This window comes from Acartia tonsa, chromosome 10, assembly GCF_053477335.1.
Source record: "Acartia tonsa isolate MP-2025a chromosome 10, ASM5347733v1, whole genome shotgun sequence".
Lineage (NCBI taxonomy): Eukaryota > Metazoa > Arthropoda > Copepoda > Calanoida > Acartiidae > Acartia > Acartia tonsa.
The window spans coordinates 45804934-45827016 of NC_137269.1; the positions used below are offsets into that span (position 1 = coordinate 45804934).

At 35.5% G+C, this 22083-nt stretch overlaps 3 protein-coding genes across 3 annotated transcripts in view; all 3 read right to left on the reverse strand.

Annotated features, from left to right (window-relative positions):
- The window catches only part of LOC145330154 (uncharacterized), a 246091-nt gene that overhangs the window by 24795 nt on the left and 199213 nt on the right, over positions 1-22083 (reverse strand). The window lies entirely within an intron of this gene.
- On the reverse strand, positions 1014-17753 carry LOC145330157 (uncharacterized). The gene is made up of 7 exons (XM_080174742.1): positions 17691-17753; positions 17113-17175; positions 16581-16673; positions 15948-15984; positions 15526-15592; positions 15134-15230; positions 1014-1630 (listed from the first exon to the last, which is right to left on the reverse strand). The coding sequence occupies exons 1-7, from the start codon at positions 17745-17747 to the stop codon at positions 1511-1513; spliced, it is 534 nt and encodes a 177-aa protein (XP_080030868.1). The 5' UTR covers positions 17748-17753; the 3' UTR covers positions 1014-1510.
- The window catches only part of LOC145330160 (uncharacterized), an 11396-nt gene continuing 8511 nt past the window's right edge, over positions 19199-22083 (reverse strand). The window contains exons 10-12 of the mRNA XM_080174746.1: positions 21427-21483; positions 20688-20746; positions 19199-19996 (exon numbers count right to left, since the gene is read on the reverse strand). Coding sequence (XP_080030872.1) covers positions 19904-19996; positions 20688-20746; positions 21427-21483 — 209 coding nt within the window. The 3' untranslated portion in view covers positions 19199-19903. The remainder of the gene's footprint in view (positions 19997-20687; positions 20747-21426; positions 21484-22083) is intronic.

Here is a 22083-nt window from a genome sequence, read left to right on the forward strand (position 1 = left end):
AAATTAGAAAAAAATTCTAAATAAATCTTAATTTCTACATTACGACTTTTGTGTATAAGGAGAAACCTAAAATTTTTTTTGTGAATACTTATTTATCAATGACCTTCTGAGAAAAGTTGTGTTATGACCATTTGACCGCTCCCTGACCGACTTTATGACCGATTTTTGTCCGGCTTTTACTACAGACATATATCATAAATATCGTGGCTTCTATTACAGCTATACTAGAGACCTATAAATTTTTTTAGTAAATCCTTGAGCAACATCAAACAGATAAAAATATTAATTGGCGCCGCCAACCGCCGTTTTACCGCCGTAACCGCCGAAAATGGCGGTTTCCGTTATTTGCCGTTTTTCGGCGATGATCAGAAAAAGTAATTTTTTTGTTATGAAAAATAAAAGTTCGTCCTAAAATTTGGTCACCCTAGCTGCAAAATTGGCCGCTCTACAGCTGTTTTAAAATTTAGCGGCTGGCCGCTAAAAAGCGGCTAAGGAGCGGTCTGGCCGCTATGACTAGAAAAAGTAATTTTCTCTAAAAATACACATGAACCACCAGAAAAAAATTTTACGTCTTTATCTGTAACAGGAGCCGAGATAGAGGGGGGGCTCTTGGAGCCCCCCCCCCCCCCCCGATCTATTAAGGTGGGAATTGGGGCCCGAGCTGTAAGGGTTAAGTATCACTACCATCCCCCTCAAAAATACATTAAACAGACGTATAAGTATATTTCTTAACGGTCAGAACCAAATGAGTCCATTTCAGGTAGGAAGGTAACATTGTTTATTCAACTAGTCCCCAAAGTTTTATAATAACTACGGACGGACTTTCTAATAACGCTTATAGAATTTTTTAAATTCCTAAATCGTAACTAGCGGTTATAGGAATCACCATACAAAGTTTGAAATCGATAGGACAGACTTAACATGTCTAGGTTAACGAAAAGAGCTTATCGTTACTGACGATCCAACCCTAAAAATATCGAAAAGCTTCGATTCTAACATGATGACAATATTCATGAGAGCGAATATTTAAAAAAATCAGAATAAAATTTATTTAATATTACAGAAGTTAACATTGTTAATTGTACATACATGAAAGGCAAAATCCTATAAAATTTCTTAGAATAACATATGTAAAGGTTTTCTTAGACCTTTATATCTATACTAACGGCTACGCCCCTATAGAACCTTTAGGAGGAGGGGAACAGTTAACAGCAACTCCATTTTCAATTTGAGATTTAAAAAGGGGAAGATTTTTTTTATTGGGGCGGTCATATTTATCGGAATGGTAGAGATATCCTTACCAGAAATAGGTAAAACCTTCGCTGGACCTATAAGAACCTTCACTGTAAAAGAGAACTATATCGGATCATCGGTTAGCGAGATCCTTAGGTACAGACAAAAATGCTTACTACTTTATGTAATATGCTAGCCAAGGAAATTCGATAGGATTTTACCTAATATCATTAAAGTTTTATATTACAGAAGTTTAGTTTATTATTTAATTACTGTATTAGGCATCTTTCTTCTGTTCTACAATTTGCTCTTTTGGTTTGAACATTTTCAATATTAGGTTGCTGTAAATACCAGCTGATACACTTCCCGCCAGAAATCCGACCATGCCGCCATTTATCTGAAAAAATAATTGTAAAAATTTTGCAAATTTTAGTATCTATGTGATGGTTGGATATTTGTAGCATTAATAAATCATACCTAATTGTCATAGGAATCATAATGCAGTTTGAAATCGATAGGACAATTCTAACAAGTTTAAATTTTCTAAAAGAACTAACTGTCCCGAACGGATGGACCGTAATATTGGAAAAGATTCGCTTTCAAAAAGATTAAAAACTTGCGCAGTTATTCTGTAACAAGGGTATGTCCATCAGTTATTCTGTAACAAGGGTATATCCATCAGTTATTCTGTAACAAGGGTATGCCCATCAGTTATTATGTAACAAAGGTATGTCCATCAGTTATTCTGTAACAAAGGTATATCCATCAGTTATTCTGTAACAAGGGTATATCCATCAGTTATTCTGTAACAAGGGTATGCCCATCAGTTATTATGTAACAAAGGTATGTCCATCAGTTATTCTGTAACAAAGGTATGTCCATCAGTTATTCTGTAACAAAGGTATGTCCATCAGTTATTCTGTAACAAGGGTATGTCCATCAGTTATTCTGTAACAAGTGACGTATGAGGGGATGTACAGACAGACTGGAATACGGGTATAGAGTAGCTTCGATACAATTAAATATCAATAATATAACAAGGTATTTCTAAAAAATACAACATTTATTAAACAATTAAAACTGGTTAGAAATAGGCAGATTAATGGGATTATTATTATAGGATATATTAAATATGATATCAATTAAAGGCTTGGACGTCCTGTTTCTTAGTTAGGTAAGAAACGACGTACTTGAACACGTGGGAAATATAGATACCGCCAGCCTAGACTTATAGGCTTGTATCTAACCGAATGCAGACGGGAGAGAAGTATTCACTCTTTGGCCTGCAACAATCAACTAGCTCTCAACACAGCAGGATGGAGTATAGTGGCGGTTACAAGTGGAGGTCTGACTCAGCCAGAGAAGTATAGGAATGTGGACAGGGATGGGGATACATAAACTTGGATGGTGAATACCACACTTGCCCCCTCTGAGGGAATATGAAATATTCCCTCACAGTTGACCTGCACGCCTGCTTCTGCGGGTTGATGTTGTACTCGCAGGTTCTTCGATTGCGGCCATAGCCCTCTCTACGATATCAACAGGATTGGGTTCTGAGGAAGTAGGATCTTCTGGAGCTGCTGGAGGCTCTGGAGCAACAGCATTCTGGAGGGCCAACACGCCCTCACAGGGAGCCGTGGCCACTGGATCTTCAGAGGCAGCGCCAGCCTGCGGATTCACAGGTAGATCAATTCCAGATGGAAAGAGCTCACTGATTTGAGCATCGAGCTCTGTGTCACTGTTTTCCTCTGCAGGATCCAGGACCTCTGGATTGCCTTCTCTATCGGTGGGCCTGTACTCATCAGAGCACTCAGAACCGCCATAGTGAGAAATCAGCTCGACTCCATCATCATCTGGCCGGGGTACGTCCCCAGCGGGAAGAGATGCCTCAATGGTCGCCACATTCTGCCCAGGTACATTCATAATATTACAACGAGTATTAATATATTTAATTACCCTGTCAGAGTTTTGGTCCAACAGTCGACTAGTGGCCTCAATGACCGTGGTCATTCGTGATTTTAACTCAACGGTCGAGTCCTCAGAGACAGTGCGAATTTTTTCGCGCAAAGTTTTGCGGTTCCGCAGTAATTCTGCGGAAATTTCAATAAGGCGCTTGCCATGTTGTATATATGCTTTCTCAACAAATGAAGCATTGCTAGCAATTTTAGATTCCAGACTTCTCTGGAAGGGGAGAAGAGCTTCCTCCATTGCTTCTTTTACAGTGGAGGATAGGACTTTTTTCCATTCCTCAGCAGTCACCCAAAAAGCCTTAGGCTCAGTTCTGCTTTCTGCTAATGTCTCTTTCTTTTTAGGGGGTAATGGAGGCGGTTGAATTTCCACCTTAGCCTTCTTGGCTACTGGGCCGCCGCTGCCTGTTGGTGTTGGCGGACGTTTTTCTACCGCTTTTGGGGCAGATTTTACGGCGACTACCTCCAATTCAGGTGAGGCACTACGTTTTGGCGGCGATTCCACCCGATTTTTTTGCGGTTCCCCTCCCCTATTTTGTTCCATTAGAGGCCTGGCCCTAGGCCTGGCTTTATCGGAATATTCGTTGGCCTCTAAATTTTTAGCCTGCCGCAATTTTTCTTGCAAGTCAAGAAGTTCCTTTGGAACATCTTTTCTCGCGGTGCGGTAAACGTGGATCGATCTTGAGACACATTGAAGTTCACTGAGGTTTTCAGGGTTGCGCGGCGGTTTTACTCGCGGCTGATACCTGTTCTCGTCAGGTTCATAGTAGGCTTCCTCAGGGCCGCCCTGGGGATAGCCATGATTGCTGTCATAATAATAGTCCTCTTCATTGTAAAAGGGTGCCTCTTCATATTCTCGACGGTATGAAGAGTGACCGGCCCCATGGGAGTGGTGAAAACCCCTTGAAAAATTCCGCCTGGGATATCCTAAAACAAAAATAATAAACTTAAAATTAAGGGTCATTAATTCCTTATACCGAATAAGGAAATATTTTTACAAAGACGACCTTTAGGGACGACAATCTTATAGGTATATATGTCTGATACAGGTCGTCCGTGTTTGGGGATTAGTTTTCCCCATTATTTGTAAAATCCCGCAATTCGTGTGTTTCACTCGTACCTCCTTCTTTATACGCGTGAATTTTGGTGCAGGCTAATATGTAAATGATAAAAGCGACGCATAATAACGACCCTATTCCTGTAAAGATGGCTGCTACTACAAGCACTATATGATACCAAGTACTAGATAGAAAATCAACCACCTTATGATACGTTTGAATAAACCAGGAGTCAGTTATTTTTACTTCAAAATTATTGGAGTCTGCGGCAAGTTGGCTGAGGTATAATTCCTCGGCACTTTCTGAGAAATTAGCTTTTTCTAGGCTTTGCCAAGAATGATATAGGAATAGGCTAATCGGTTTATCCATAAGATATTGGTTTACATTTAGTATTTGCATGCCCTGCCCTTGATTCCCAAGGAATTTTCCTTGGTACAAATGTAAGAAAATTGGATTTTCGGAACATTTAGTCGGAGTTAAATGGGTGGTGTTAACCAATCTGCGTGAAAATGGTGATATTCCCATAGTCTTATTATTGATTGAAACCGAGAAATGATCCACAAAACAGGGTAAATTTTCTCCCAAAGAAACATTGATTTTAAGATTATCGCACTGTATTACTAAATCCAGCTCACCGAGCGCCCTAACTAGTTTTTTACGATGAGTCTGAATACTGCTTTTAGACAGAAAATGGTTCTGTAAACAGCGAGTTTCGGGGACAATTAATTTATTATATTGTTGGTAGGAATAGAAAATCTCTAGTGGTAACATGTCATCTTTTTCTTTAGCGTTTAAGAGTGGGAAATATGGTTTTATAGAATTTGTGAACCATACCATTAAGTTATCAATATTAGTTTTGTAATAAAATAATTCGGGAATTAGATTTTCAAAATGTTTCTTATCTTTAAGTTCTAGCGCTAGCGTAATTTGGGGATCGATCACTAGATATTTTTGGGCACCCTGTTCTCCTTCAAATGTAAACAATGAAATATTAAAGATGTCTACTGTTCGCCAAGGAGAAGTGAATTTTTGTGCGCTATCAGTTTTATCATCTGAGATAATTCTATCGTAGCCTATTCTCAGATTGTGATCTAAACAATTGTTTCCCACCCAGTGACTGCCCAGGTAACAGCCCGCTTTTGTTTGTAATAATTCAACAGGCTCAGCCTGGACCCCTATTTGTTTTTCCTCAAATGTCCCAGGGATAAAAATGCCGTTAATGGTTACGCCGTTTCCCTCGCAGGCGGGGTCGATGCCGTTAAGGAGGTCGTTGGGGTAAGTAAGTGTCCCGTTTATCAGGAAACGCGTGTATGACATCTGGTGTTCATACACTGAGACTGATTTCCCTTCAAAGTTAAATATTTTAGTTTTGGACATGGTGTAACAGTCTTCATAAGTTACGAGGTTCGGTATCTCCACGAGTGCTGGAGCAGCGAGGTGTATGTGGCTATATCTGCCACAATACCAGTAATGAGTACTGGTTCGGAGGTGACAACGAATTCCAGGTATAATTTTTCTTTCAACCTTTTGCAGCAGGTGAAATTGTTTTTGTTCAATATTGGTAATATTAAGAAACGCAGCGCATTCAGAGATTTTCAAACGCGGATTTTCGTTTGCTACACATTGAGTCGCATCTATTTGTATTATTTCGGACGCATTTGATTTTGCCAAAATAATAAAAAGCCCCAAGAATCCCAAAATAAATTTACCTCGAGCTCCTGGTGCCTTTGCCAAATGATGCTGCATTTTATTTTTATGCTTCTCGTTTTTCTCTGAAATATGTTAATTAGTTAGTTTTAACATATATTTTTTTTTTGTTTATTTTCGTTATTATACATACGTGGATTAAGCTATATACATTTGCCACCTTGGTTTTATATAATTATACATTTTATATACATTTTATTTCTTCCTTTTAATTGGATTATGCAGTCCGATTTGGACATGTATGCGGTTATCCCCCCCTTGTGACCTAGTTTTTCTTTCTTCTTCTAATATATACTTGGGTACTATGCTTTGTTTGTTAACATTAATAACCTTTTCAGGGCTGGATTGTTTGGGTCTTTGTGCGAAGAAAGAAGCCTCGGACGGGACGGTTTCTTCCAAGAAACTATTTTCGACGTGGATGTGAGGACCGGATGACCGATCTGCGCCAGGGGGTTCTTGGTCTTTGGGCTGTGACTCAAATGGTGAGTTTTTTTCCATTATATCCCCTCCCCCATCACAATCCACCTCCCCCTGGGGTAAGTCCTGACTAGTTTCAGGGTTTCCTTCTATAAAATCGTCACCATCGTTATCTAGGTAGGTAAAATCGTCATTTTCCAAACAAACAAACTTATTAATTCCTATAAGGAAGAATCTTTCATTTATCTTGCGTGTTGTTTCGTTAACCCCCTTGTGACCTATACTATTATTATGTGCCAATTCAAAAACTTTATTATATAATCCAATGGGTACGACGGGTCTTTCAATGAATGTTCCATTGCTAAGAGGTTGTCTAAATATTAGAAGTCCTTCCATAACGTATAAATGTTCTATTAATTTAAAAAGGACCTCTTTCCGGCCGGTTAGTTCAGCTTTTTCAAAACTCGACAACTTCTTTTTTTCGAATATCCACCTACGAATTTCAGATAATACTTGATCTTTTTGTGTTTCAGATTGCCAAACATTGTGCACACCGACTTCCGAAGCCGAATGTAACTCAAAAATCTGGTCTTGGTATGGGCAATCCTGTTCATAAGGATCCAAGGTAAATGAGCTAGTACATTTTTCACAATCGGTTTCCTTATGTTCTTTGCATAAAAATTGCCCTCTAGATAGATTGTCGGCATTGCAATGGTCCCTACCCTTCCGATGAATTACTGTAAAGTCAAAACTTTGGATAAAGAAAATCCATCTCAGAGTTACACCATTTATTGTTCCTTTTTGCCATTTTTTGTAATGAACTAAGGAAATCGAATCTGTACGCACAATAAAGTTTCTAAATCTTAAATAATGAAGAAAGGTTTTAAGAACAAATACTAGACATGCTAATTCTCCTTTATAACTTGGATAATTTTTCTCTGCCCCGTTACATTTTTTGGAACATATTCCAATAATTCTTTCTTCCCCCCCCTGGTTTTGGCTGAGAATTCCAGCGAAATAACTCGTAGAAAAATCTACGTCTACTATAAAGGGGTTAGGATTATCCCACTGGGGATAGCCTTTACTTATAGAATTTGGGAACATATTTATGAAATTTTCCCAATCTTTTGATAGGGAATTGGTCCATTCGATAACTTTATCGTTTCTGTGTTCGTCTAGGGTACAAGAATTTTTCGCATAGGATGGGAAATAGGCCCTATAATAATTGGAGAAGCCCAGGAAACGCTGGAGTTCCTTGCCTGTCCTGGGCCTGCTCCAATTTTTAATTTGTTCTAAATATGCGGGGTTCATTTTAAGTCCTTGGGAACTGACTATATGACCTAAATATGTACATTCGGATGTGAAGAATTTACATTTGGCTAGATTTAACTTAAGTTTTGCTATTTTTAGGACTCCGAAGAGTTTTCTGAGATGTTTCAGATGTTCCTCAACATTCTTTGAGAATATAATAAGATCATCAAGGTAAGAAATTATAAATTCGTATAAGCCAGGGATAAGGGTTAGGACTCTGTCCATCAAATGGCAGAAAACACTTGGCGCGTTACACAGTCCGAACGGCAGTTTCTTGAAAAGATACTGCCTGTTAAGGGCTGTGAACGCTGTCAAGTGTTTACTTTCCTCCGAAATGGCTAGCGCATGGAATGCGCTAGTCAAGTCGAGGGTGGTAAATACATTGCCAGTGCCTAATTTTTCTAAATTACTAGAAATCAGGGGAAGGGGCCAATTAATTTTTCGTGTTACACTATTAAGCGCACGAAAATCGATAACGAACCTAAGCTTGCCTTCCCCCCCAGCCGTTGGTTTTTTCTTTACCGCAAAGATTGGGGAGGACCACTCGCTGTAGCCCTCCTCAATGACGCCCCCCCTTAGCCAATTTTCAATTTGTTCTTTTAATTTGGCTTCGTATAATGGGTTTAATTGAATGTTTCTAGCCTTAATAGGTTTAGCCCCGGGGATCAAGTCTATTTTATACTGTAAGAGATCGCAGTTACCGATATCGGCATCGTCAACCGAAAATATATCGAAATGATCAAGGCATAATTTTACTACCTTTTCCTTCATCCCTGGGTTATTTTTGATAAGATCACTATTTTCTAAGTCTAATTTTTCTTTAATGAATTTAATTCTTTTAAGAAGTGTAGTTCCTGACAATTCTTTTATTTGATTAATACTTTTATTGCAGGAATATGGGGAATCTGATTCGAATTCAAAGCAATATCCAACTTTAACGTTATCCAATAAGGTAATATTTTTTCCTGCTAAATTGACAAAATTTACCCAACATTCTCCCTTCTCATTTACATTATAAATACCCTCCATAAGCATTAAGCCGTTATGGCTTGTCATTTTAGAATTATTTGGGGATATATACAGCTTCCTATTTTTCTGATGAATAGGAATTGTTATCACCGTTGTATTCCCTCCCGGCAAGAATGTTGTTTTCTTTGCTAATTTTACGCATGTTTTATTTTGTTTTAATGTCCCAGTCCCCCCCTGGTTACTCCAATTTATTCCTGGGATAAGGGAGTTTTGTTCCGTATGAACATTATTTGTAGGAATTAAGGGTATGTTTTTACTTTCTTCAACTATATTAATTGTTGAATTTTCTATGGGGATTTGCTCGCCAGTGGGGAGCTCAAAGGAGAACTTATCTAGTAACAAATTAATTCGATTAACTTTGAGAAATTCATATCCTAGATTTATAATTTTAGACGTCGTTTCAGGGATGTAAAACGTTTCTTCGAATATTTTATCTGACCCATCAAAGCTGAATTTTAAACTCACGTGTCCTATGATATTTACTGGTTTTAAATCTACGGACAGAGCGCTAAGATTGGCAGGGGTGAATGTGATTTTATTATCATCTAAGATTTCTTTAGAAATAAGGGACCTAAAGTTGTTTCCTGTATCCACTAAAGCGTGTTGCAGGAATTCCCCCCCCACGGGATTAAGAACTTTTAGTTTTGCACAGATAGGCATTATAAAATAAATTATATTTTTAGTCGAAGCCTAAGATGCATATTTTCCAAGATCCCCACCTCAGCGGTTAGACGATGGTAATCCTCACACAGAGACTTCCTGTGTTCCAGGTATAGTTGTCTGTCGAAATTTTTTAAATAATGAAATGTTTTAACAATATGGTTAATTGTTAAAATAATTTTATATAGCTTTCTGGGTTTCATTAAGTTTTTTTATCAAGCGCTTTTCAGCTCCAGAAATTTCTCAATAAGCATGAGAATGTTGATAGTTCTAAAGAAACTACTTAACTTTAATACGGGTCCTTATTTATATACTTGGATATATGATAGAAACCTATCGGAATAAAACTGAACTAAAAAGTTTTCGAAAGATTGAAGGGCTACAAAGTAGCTTAAAAATAAGTGTTCAGCTTGCAACTAACAAGACATTAAAAACAGACTGACTTATTTTTTGACTTATATCTGTATTTATACAAAATATAGTGTCATTAGTTAGTATCTGATTCACGATACAAATAATATAAAGTTAGCGCTAAATTATAGCTCAAAAATTATTAGATATGGCTAATATAATAAAGAGGGTCAATGATGACTGGTTTATTATTCTGATATTGTTAGTATTTATACTTATACTCCACCTATGGGGTAGAACAAGTTTATATATTTACTAGAGTATAATTAATGCTGAAATCAGCTTAAAAAAATAGGATGTGGTTTGTAGTAACTGCTTTGATAGTAACTGGCCTTGATTAATAATGTGCATTCACTTTTATATAGGCTTTTTATTCCGCTGGTAATCCTAGCGGAAGCTAATAGAACTAACTTTATTTCATTCTGCTAGTAATCCTAGCGGAAAATAATCTAATCAAAATGTTTTAAGATTTTATTAATCACATCTTAAGTGATTAAAGTTTTTAATCTTTAAATGCTGCTTGATTGCAGCTCAAAAATCAGAGAGTAAATGATAACAACAAAGAACTGAAGAACAACTGAATTAGATTTGGAAATTTGCTTGTATTTATACAGATTTTCCAGTAGACCCCCCCCCTTTCTTAATCTTATTATTTACTTATACGGACCGCGGTAGCATTCTAGGCGACATCTTTCGGATACATAATAAATTAAATATAGTTCTATTATTGTCACTGTACAAAATGCAATAATATTTATCCATATGAATAAGTTATTATACATAATTGCTGAGATATTTCAGCTACAAAAATCAGAGGCTAAGAGTGAGCAACTCTCAGATAAAATTGATACTGAGGATTCAACTCAAGAATCATTGTTTATATACAGATAATTCGCTTAAGTTCCCCTAGCGGTTAAAAATTGAACTAGAATGTTTTAGATTCTAATATATATATACATTCAAAATATACGATATTTACATTTTAGATCGGTCATGCGATATTAAAAAATAAATACTACTAAATAGAAAATAGGTATTCACTTGTTAGCTTCTTGATAAAGACTATTAGATTTTAAAAAATGGAAATATTAAGTGCATGTGAAATGCTCCTCAGGTTACTTCCCTATTTCCCCCAATTTCCTGTATCAGCTACATTTGGATAGGGAAAGGAGGGGGAGGAGTTTATTTTGTGTTGCTTAGTCAGACTTAATAATAATAATTTGTTTTATTTTTTCGCGCCAAAGCATTGCTTGGCAAGGGATATTTGATATTAAGGAATTTGCAAGCTTAGCTTGGCATGGGATATTTTGTTTATCTTTCATATCAAAATATGAAATTCATTCAGCAAATTTTTATTTTCTGGGATAGGGACAATTAATATCGCATAAATCCACTTTTACATCTAGTGGACGTGATTTTTAACAATCGCTTGTACATATTTATCTATTTCAGATTCCTCGCTGGCTTCCTGATCCATTTGGTTGATAGTTTTACGCGCATACTGCTCAGGTATTTTATTACTATTACTCGGAGCTTTTCTAGGCGTGAATTTACTCCGTGTTTTACCAAAGCGGGACTCAGGATTTGGGGGCTCCCCACCTTTCTTTTTGTTGCAATTCTGCACTACATGGCCAGGGATATTACAATGCCAGCATTTAATATTTTTACTCCTCCCATTAAAGGCTCCTATAACGCCCTCGATTTGATCCCAAGCAATAGGATCATCCTCATGATCTACCCAAGAGGGAACCTCGTCAGGTTCTTCGGTTAAGTTTTCCTTATACATTGCCGTGTTAGTGGGGATATTATCTTCGATAATGCTGATTATGGGTTGTTTTTTCGTTTCCGCAGAATTTTTAGGTAGGAACATTTCCATGGCTTGAGAATAGCAAGCCGAAAGGTTTTCCTTGCTAATATGGCCAGACCCATCCCAATTAACGTATCTTTGTCCGAGGTTAATAAGTTTATTTAAGTAAGCGTTGTAATCGTCCAAAAATTGCATACTCTCAACGTAATTGGCCATGTCCATGGCAAGGTTGGTATACAGCAGATTTTTGCTAACGTTAAGATAGAATTCTTTCCACTTCTTTTTAGGTATGAGGCCAGGATTCATGAGTTTGAACACCCTAAGTTTGTTTTCAAAATAGGTGTCAAGGGGTTGATTAGTCTCCTGTTTTAGGTTGTAGAAGTACTGTGAGGCTACTTCTGGATCCGAGAAAGGAGTGACCAGCCTCCTAATCATCAGGTAATAACTTAAAGCAGATAAGGCCTGATTTCTTTCAGGCGTAATTAAGTCTCCTAATCGTTCCCCTCTAGAGTCATAAATTCGCTGGTATAAAATATCCTTAAAAAGGATTGGGTCACAGATTCTGTATGTCTTTGCAACCCTCCACATATTAGAAAAGAAATTATCAAAGTCGGCCCTACCGTCCCACCTAGGGGCATCCCTCGCAAAATCGGAATCCCATTTTTGTCCCTTAATAAAGCATTCTTTAATAAAGTCATCGTCGGCGGCGCTAGTTGTTGCCGTTGCGGCTGTGCCTGTGTTTGGCGTATTTCTTGTAGAGGGTCTTGTTGCTACATTGGGTGCAGACCTTGTAGGTCTACGGAGGGGTTCTAACGACTTAATCCTATCAGGGATAAAGGGAATCCTTTCTAATAAAGTTTTTTCATATTCCGTTAGAGAAGTTTCTCTTACATTCATCCAATTGTCATTATCCGCCGGACCTATAAAGCCTACAATTGAATAGGCCATACAACCTGGGGCTGTCATCCTATCCTTGGCGACCCATTCGACCACGTTTATCTTTTGCTGAACCGATATCCGGTCATAAAAAGTGGCATTAATTGAATCATCACCTATGGTGTTAAAATGAGTCATGTTAAGACTTTCGTTTAACGTTTTTTCCGCAAACAATGGGCCAAGATTTCCGTCCGCTGGGAGTTTTGATACTCTACGTTTTAGATCTAAGATGTCGGTGTCGGCTAATAATCTGCGATGTGATTCCGTGTCCTTAAACCCTGCCCATTTTGTTTCTATTTCGAGCTGCATAATCTCGGATTCTTGTTTTATTAAATCTCTATAATGTGACGAGTATTCGTTTAATTTAACATTTAACGCTTCCGATATGAGTTCTTTGATTTTTTCAGGGGAAAGCGGGTCAGCCTGCTGCTGCTGCGAGGTACCAGGGACGGCCGGAGCCGGCGGAGGCGGCGGATTTTTGGTTTTATCATTATCCCCTTTCTTGACATTATCGGTCATGGTGCTGGAGTGTAGTGTTCGTTAACACTGATTTGTCTACCACGAAACTTTTTTAAGAACTTGGGAATATCCCTTTCTTCCTGTTTTAAGGAGAAAATATGGAAATGTGTGAAATTAAATACTAGTGTGAAAATAAAAGGCGGGTTCCTTTTTATCTTTATTTGGCAGTTTGCCACGAAATAATTATTAGAAATATTCTGTAACAAATTGTTACTGTAAACTGTTTCCGTGAATAAACTTAGTTATCAGGAAAATATTAATTTCACTTTGCAATCGAAGCTACTTTACAATTTAATTTTGTCTGTACGCTAATTATCTATACCTTCCCCCCTCAAAAATTGAGTGGTAGACAAGACTGCGCCAAAATGACGTATGAGGGGATGTACAGACAGACTGGAATACGGGTATAGAGTAGCTTCGATACAATTAAATATCAATAATATAACAAGGTATTTCTAAAAAATACAACATTTATTAAACAATTAAAACTGGTTAGAAATAGGCAGATTAATGGGATTATTATTATAGGATATATTAAATATGATATCAATTAAAGGCTTGGACGTCCTGTTTCTTAGTTAGGTAAGAAACGACGTACTTGAACACGTGGGAAATATAGATACCGCCAGCCTAGACTTATAGGCTTGTATCTAACCGAATGCAGACGGGAGAGAAGTATTCACTCTTTGGCCTGCAACAATCAACTAGCTCTCAACACAGCAGGATGGAGTATAGTGGCGGTTACAAGTGGAGGTCTGACTCAGCCAGAGAAGTATAGGAATGTGGACAGGGATGGGGATACATAAACTTGGATGGTGAATACCACACAAGGGTATGTCCATCAGTTATTCTGTAACAAGGGTATGTCCATCAGTTATTCTGTAACAAGGGTATGTCCATCAGTTATTCTGTAACAAGGGTATGTCCATCAGTTATTCTGTAACAAGGGTATGTCCATCAGTTATTCTGTAACAAGGGTATGTCCATCAGTTATTCTGTAACAAGGGTATGTCCATCAGTTATTCTGTAACAAGGGTATGTCCATCAGTTATTCTGTAACAAGGGTATGTCCATCAGTTATTCTGTAACAAGGGTATGTCCATCAGTTATTCTGTAACAAGGGTATGTCCATCAGTTATTCTGTAACAAGGGTATTTCCATCAGTTATTATGTAACAAGGGTATGTCCATCAGTTATTCTGTAACAAGGGTATGTCCATCAGTTATTCTGTAACAAGGGTATGTCCATCAGTTATTATGTAACAAGGGTATGTCCATCAGTTATTATGTAACAAGGGTATGTTCATCAGTTATTCTGTAACAAGGGTATGTCCATCAGTTATTCTGTAACAAGGGTATGTCCATCAGTTATTATGTAACAAGGGTATGTCCATCAGTTATTATGTAACAAGGGTATGTTCATCAGTTATTCTGTAACAAGGGTATGTCATTGTCCATCAGTTATTCTGTAACAAGGGTATGTCCATCAGTTATTCTGTAACAAGGGTATGTCATTGTCCATCAGTTATTCTGTAACAAGGGTATGTCCATCAGTTATTCTGTAACAAGGGTATGTTCATCAGTTATTCTGTAACAAGGGTATGTCATTGTCCATCAGTTATTCTGTAACAAGGGTATGTCCATCAGTGCACCATTTGTACTGTGAGTTGCGTAATTCAATAAGTACGAAGTTTCGTGAATTTCAAAGTTTTTTTTTTTTGGATAGTAGTTTAGTGATTTTTCTTAGTTTAAAATTATCCGATTGGTCTGATTTTTTAGATACTGATTCCTAGGACAACAAAGTACATTGTTATAAGCGAATGATCTCTATAATCAAATCCTAAAAAAATTAAGTATATTCTTAAACAATATCCTGTATTTAAGCTGTTTTTCATCAGATTTACTTACAATTTAGTTTCGTTCGACTTTTATAGATTTATATTCTAATTATTCAATTCTGACACTATACAAGTGTTAATGTTCGTTTGTCCTAACGTTTTAGAGCTTCGCTTTTATGGATGTTATCATCCTTGTTTTATTAATGTTCTACTTGGAGAAAAGGTAAAACTAAAAGCTTACCAATGGAACTCCTGTGATAAAGGTGGAAGAAAGACCAGCCAGTCCTCCATAGGTTGCCCAGCGGTCAGCTCGTAGCTGAGTCTCATGGTGACGTAGTCTATACAATAGTATTTTTTTTATAATTCCAAGCTACTCTATAATTTTGAAATTTCCGCGTGTCCATTTAATGTTTAAATCAAGGAGAGAGGGGACCTTAAGCTACACCAGTCTTACCCGTTGCCTTAACAACTTTGGGGACATTTATTGAATTTGTTTTTTTTTAAGTTAAATGTCCAAACTTTGTAATCTACAGAAGGGGAAATTTTGTGCATCAATCTATATTTAATCTTATAATTGTACATTTTTATAACCATTGAAAGCTGTTTGTAATACGATGTGATAAAAAATCTTACCTGAAAGCTCTGTCATAAATCCGTTCATCTTCATTTCCATAGATAAACTTTTCAGTCATCAGAGGTGCTGAACATAAAAATTATGATGTTAATCCTTTTATAAAAGTAACAGGATGTCCATCTTACCGCTGTACCGATATGATTATCATTTACAGTGTAGCTTCTCATAAGTCCTCGGACGGAATATAACCAATTTTAAAGGTTACCACCATCCTCCAAAGAGGAATCGTCCCTAAAAAAAAAATCAAAGAGGGTCGACCCCCCCCCCCCCCACAGGTCAATAATGTAACTAAGAGTTAAAATTAATTTATAATTCTTAACAACTTTCCAGTTTGTCTTGATATCAGTAATAGGTTTATTTGAGATAAAGGTATATATATCCCCCCCCCCTTCTGGAAAAAAGATAATATTAGTTTACTTACCCAATGGGATCATTATTCCAGCACCAATCTTCCCTCCCTGAAACAAATTTGAATTAATAAATTAATGATCATGGAAAGAAAAACGAAGTAGCGGGTTTCGTCTTATTTTCATAGAAGCTTTTGATGGGTTATTTTATGTTAGGTGAATGATAATAATTGAACCCCAGGGTTTGGAAATTGGCTCCAAAAGGTTATGAGAAAAGCTACTGTTAAAACACGACCAAACCCACTACTTAGTTTTCTTTCCATAATCCTAAATTTAAACTTTTATTAAATCAACATATGTTTATTAGTCATAATTAGGATAAATTGTTCTATGGTTAATGTGGTAACGTAAATTTTTAAACAATTTATTTAAAGAGTTAAAACTATGATAACATGTATGACAGCATACTTAAAAGCGAAGCTCAAAAACAAGACGGCAAAAACTTAAAAGGAGAATATTATTTTTTTTGTCTAAAATATTTTGCATGATTTGATGCTAAAAAGCTTAAATTCAGGATACTGCTTATATTGAAAACAATAGTACAGTTATAACATGCGTGAAATAACGATAAGAGCTAGACGTGACAGACGTATGGAAAGACCCTAATTATAGAAAAGCTTCGCTTTCAAAAAATAAAGAAAATGTACCTTTAGTGCAGATGCTCTGACCGCTTGCCACGACCTACCCCTGTAGGCCCCAATCAAGGGGCCTAAAATACCCATGCCAAGGACCAAACCAACCTACACCAGAAAATACGTCAAAGGTTATGGTATGGTAGTCAATTAACATTGATAAAATCTCCTCATCCTAAATTCTTAAAACTATGTATAGTATACCAAGATTAATTCAATTTTAGGGCTGCTTGATATCAGCAAACAGAGGGCTTATATACAACTATATAGAGGCAACGCCTTGGTCTATTGGGATCCATGGGCAATTTCTCTTGAGGAACCCTCCCACCAAATAGATATGAACCTTAAAAATACTATAAGAAGCTTTAGTGTAAAGGAGAACCATATCAGTTTAGCGGTTAGTGAGATTCTTAGCGACACACACACACACACACATTCAGACAGACATCCTGCTACTTTTATCTATGGATTCTAAAAAAAGAAAAAAAAACTTCCGTTGCAAATTTTTTTCACTAGGACAGAGTAGGGGAATCTAATATTGTATTACCTCAGCGTTTTTGTACAACACATGAACATGGAGCTCTAATCTTGGCTTGGGAATATCTTCATACTAAAAACAAAAATTATTCAAAAATTAAAAAAAAAATTATCCAGAAAATATATTTATTAAAAATAAAGAAAAGGACAAGCTAGAGAAAAGAATAGTTATTTATCGCATCGTATTATATAAGCTTTCCGTGGATACTAAAAATCTGTTTCTATAGCCCCGAGTAACTGAAGGCCCTGGATAACAAAACTTATAGTAATTTTATGAGTTTTATTTTAATATTCGTGGAAAATGGTCGGTGATACAATGCTATACATGATTTTTCAGTAAGACTAAGAACCCGTTTTAACAAGCGGATATTAATCGGTTTCGAAGTTATACTGGAAAAAAGAATTCACTGTCAATAAGACAAAACTGAAGCTTTCTATAGTTTCCATTAAAAATAAAATCAATTAAAATTTATATTGTATACTGGCCTGCCATTGGTAATTTAGTCCGTGTATTGGCCTATCATTGCTTATTTGTATTGTATGACGTCATTTTTTTCAAAAAGAGCTTCGAAAAAAATAAAGTAATACCTGTTCATCTGTTAGATTGGTTCCAATCAACAACCGACCTAACCAAAACTGTGTCATTTTTATCTATTTTAATTAACATGATTAATTGCGTGTCCAACAAAAGTAAATGGTTTAATTTATATATTTGTAAAGTTGAGATTTTACGCTTTGTTAGGGCAAATATTTATTTGATTGAAACATTTTAAAAGTTAAGAAGGAATTCAACATGCATAAAGCTTTAAAATATGAAATGAACAGAATATAAATTTATAATTATAAACAAAACTGTACCATAATTTGTTGAAAATTGCTTAAATATATGATTATGTTTCAGGCCATACTTATAAATATCAGGTCTTGATTATAGAGATGCTTCACATGTTGTCATAGGAATCATTATTCCAAATAGGATAATTTTATCATATAATTTTGTCAAAATAGTTAATAACCAGCAGTTTTACATTAACGTAAGGACTTTCTAAATTAAACCCAACTTTTAAAGAAATCATCACACAAAGTTTGTAATCAATACGACAATTCTAACATGCCTAAATTAACGATAAAAGCAAATATTTTTTGTTTGGGTAAAAATTTCCTTCTAACGATAAATCTCTGAAAGCGTGATCAAGCTATGACATTTAACTTTTCAAATGTTTATTTAACTAGGCACAAATTTTGCTTTCTTTTTTTGATAACATTACATTTTTTCATATTTACTTGAAAACACTTTTTATACTGATAATTTTTCAAACAAATATCATGTTTTGAAGCGAAAATAGAAAGATAAGTAAGTAGCAGACGGAAAAATTAAGCATTTTCATTGGTGGTACAAAAAAGAAAGGCATATTCAGAGTTTCCTATTGGTTTAGAGGCAACTGCATTTGTTCACTATAACCCTGCTCTGTATAAAGTAAGTAATGTAAACAAATGACGAGAACATTTTTTTAAAGCGCGCAATTATGCTTTGTACATTTTTCATGTACTATCTTTTTATCAGAGAGAGGGAGGGGACAATGTGCTGTTCAATGTTCATTATACTAGTCCCCAGAGTTTATGATAAAGTTTTCTTATTTGTTAGCTTAACAACTTTGGTAACTTTAGAGAAATTTTTTTGGATCATTTTGTTGTGTGTTTAAACGTTTCAACCACTGCACTGGTTTTAATCTACAGAAGGGGTAATTTTGTGAGTCATCACTAGGGATGTATATCAATTTATCGGCCATTGTCTTATCCCTGTAGATCCCTGGAAATTATGCTATATACACTTTTCATGTTCTTTTTTGGGAACACGCAAAACTTATTCTTTAAAGCTCCTCTGACTATGTGAGTTGTTTGCAGGTTATCCATTTTTTAAATTTATCTATTTTTAAAATATGAAGCTTTTCTATAATTAGGGTCAGTCTATCCGTTCGTCAGTTCGTAACGGTTAGCTCTTCGATTTCAAACTTTGATATTTGGAATACCGATTCCTAGGATAACGCCAACTAACACATATACCAACTAACTTATAGAGTAGATTCTATTAAAAATTTTGCTTTTTAATTGTTTATTTGATAGATAACACAATATATAACAAAATCGTTGCATTTCTTATCATCACAGTTTAAACAAGAGAGGGGTAGGTTTCTGGCAAAATCCGTAAAAGTTATGTGTTATAAGTAAAAAAATAGTAGTAGAACGATAAAAATTCATGTTAACTTTTAAAAAAAATTGTCTATAGTTCTTTTCAATAAAAAATACGCATATTTAGTGAATATTATCGTTCTACTACTTTTTTTAAGCCTTAAAACACACACCTTTACGGATTCTACCAGAAACCTACCCCTCTCTTTTAGAAAAAAAACATACAAATTCAAAATAATTATTTAACAAAGAATTGATAACTTTTTTATATACAAAACAAATAACTAAATTTTAGTTAGAGGGAGTGGAAAATTGATTGTAAATTATCCTGAGCCACATCACGTTCCCATATTCATTGGCTAAAAAGTTTGGGGAATAACTAAATCTTTTTTGGCTGGTACATAGAAGTAGTGTCCAATTTTTTCCACCAATGACAGAAGAGTTAATTTTGTAAATCTTATTCGCAGTTGTACTTGTACATCAATTTATTTTCCATTGTCATTTCGCTTAAAAAAACCCTGATAAATGTCAAACAAAAACAAATTAAGGTTTAAAGGTGAAGTTTTAGATTGGTTAGCCAATAGAAATACAAAAATAAAATAATAATAAGTTTACATAGCAAACAAGTAAGTGGCCAGTGCTGTAAGGGCAGCTGGGACAATGTAGAATATTCCAATACTCATTAGCTTCACCGTTCTCACTCCCTAAAAAAATTATTAATAAAACGAAGCTTTTTTATAATATTTTTGATCTTATGTGCAAATTACACTGAAGCTGAAGGCACTTTGGGTCTTTATTATAAAAACAAGGATGATAACATTCATAAAAGTGAAGCTCTGAAATGGTAGGACAAACGAGTGTAGAGTGAATAAACAGCATATAAATGTATAAGTTTAAACAAAATTGTAAGTAAATTTGTTACAAAACTGCTTAAACACAGAATACTGTTTAAGGACATACTTACATTTTTAGGACTTGATTATAGAGAATCTTTGTTTATAACATTTTACTATTTTGTCCTAGGAATCAGTATTCAAAAAGTCAGATAAATAGGATATATTACAAAAAAAATTTTTCTAAAAGTTAAAAATCAATATGTTTTAAATGGTCGTACAGACATTCTTGCAACGTTTATAGAGTTGATACGCTTGCTAAATCGTACCTACTTGTTCTGGGAATCATTTTGCAAAGTTGGAAATCGATAGAACAACCTAACATGTCTAATTTAACGAATAGTGCTAGACATTACGGTTGTAAGGACAGACCTGACCAAATCATAGAAAACCCTTAATAAAAAAAATATCATCCTACCTTTTACTTACTTCTTATAAGGTGAAGGGATAGACGTACAGACAACATAAATTCTAGAGTAGTTTCATTACAAATAAAAATTACCTTTTGAATAGTAGCAGTGTCATTCAATCTTGGATATGGCTCATCGGGAATTGGTAAGTCTTAAAAATTTAAATTCATTTGCAGGGCTCAGCAGTCGCGCGTCAGACGCCTAGGCTCTAAGCCTCAGGGAAATCAATCTTTTACAATTTTAAAAAATCAGCTGGAAGTCTAAACCTCACCCAAATATTACAATCCCTTTTTTTAATTAATTTTTGAAAGCATTTAAACGGGTTTTAATCAAAGGCTTGGTCGCGGCTGCTGAACCCTGATTATTTGTAATGCGTTAAGGTTTTTCCGACCTATTAAAAGCTTTTGATATGAACAATACTTATAATATCAATATACAATAACTTAAACCACTAGTCAAGCTTTGTACACACACACACCAACAGGTATTTAACACGTTAAAATTTTGGTAAATAATTTGGTTCAGTAAATTTTGTGTTTATATCTATTTTCAGATTGGCTCAATTTTCTCCATTTAAAAATGTTTATTTATAATTTAAAAAGTTAGTAAAGGGAAAGGGAAGGGTAATCAAAGGGAATTAAAAGGGAAGTGGAAGAAAAGTAGAAGAGAAAAAGAAATTGCAATCTAAGGGGAAGTAAGGGTAAATAAAGTGATGAGTAAGTGATGGGAACTGAAACCACTTTAATCATAAGAGAAATCACCACGCAGCGTTACAGACAGACAGACAGACGGACATACAAAAAAAAACACAAATAGACAAAACTATCTTACCCAGAAATTTACAGAGTGGCTCCCAGCCTTCTTTAGCAGAATGCACCAACAATCTCTCTAAACAACAAACAAAATCATGGATGGACGAACAAAGTGGTATTAATTCAACAAGGATGACAACATCCATAAAAGCGAAGCTCTGAAATGGAAGGACAAACGAACATTATCACTTGTAGATTGTTAGAACTGAATTAGCAGAATATTAATGCATCAGTACAAACAATATTTTAAGAAAATATGTTGCAAAACTGCTTAAATAGATGATACTGTTTAAGGACATACTTACATTTTTGGGACTTGTTTATAGAGATGCTTCGCTTATAACATTGTACCTTGTTATAATAGGAATCAGTTTTTAAAAAATCAGAAGAATCGGATAATTTTAACATACAAAAATTTGTTGTCAAAAAATTTAAAAATCGATATGTTTAAAATGGACGTTTGGACATTCTGGTATTGTTTAAAGAGTTGCTACGCTTTCTAAATTGTACCTAACTACTATAGGAATCATCATGCAAAGTTTAGAATCGATAGGACAATTCTAACCTGTTTAACTTAACGAAAAGAGCTAACTCTCTGTGACGGACGGACGTACGGACGGACGGACCGACCCTAATTATAGAAAGGCTTCGCTTTAAATAATATATTTGTAAAAAA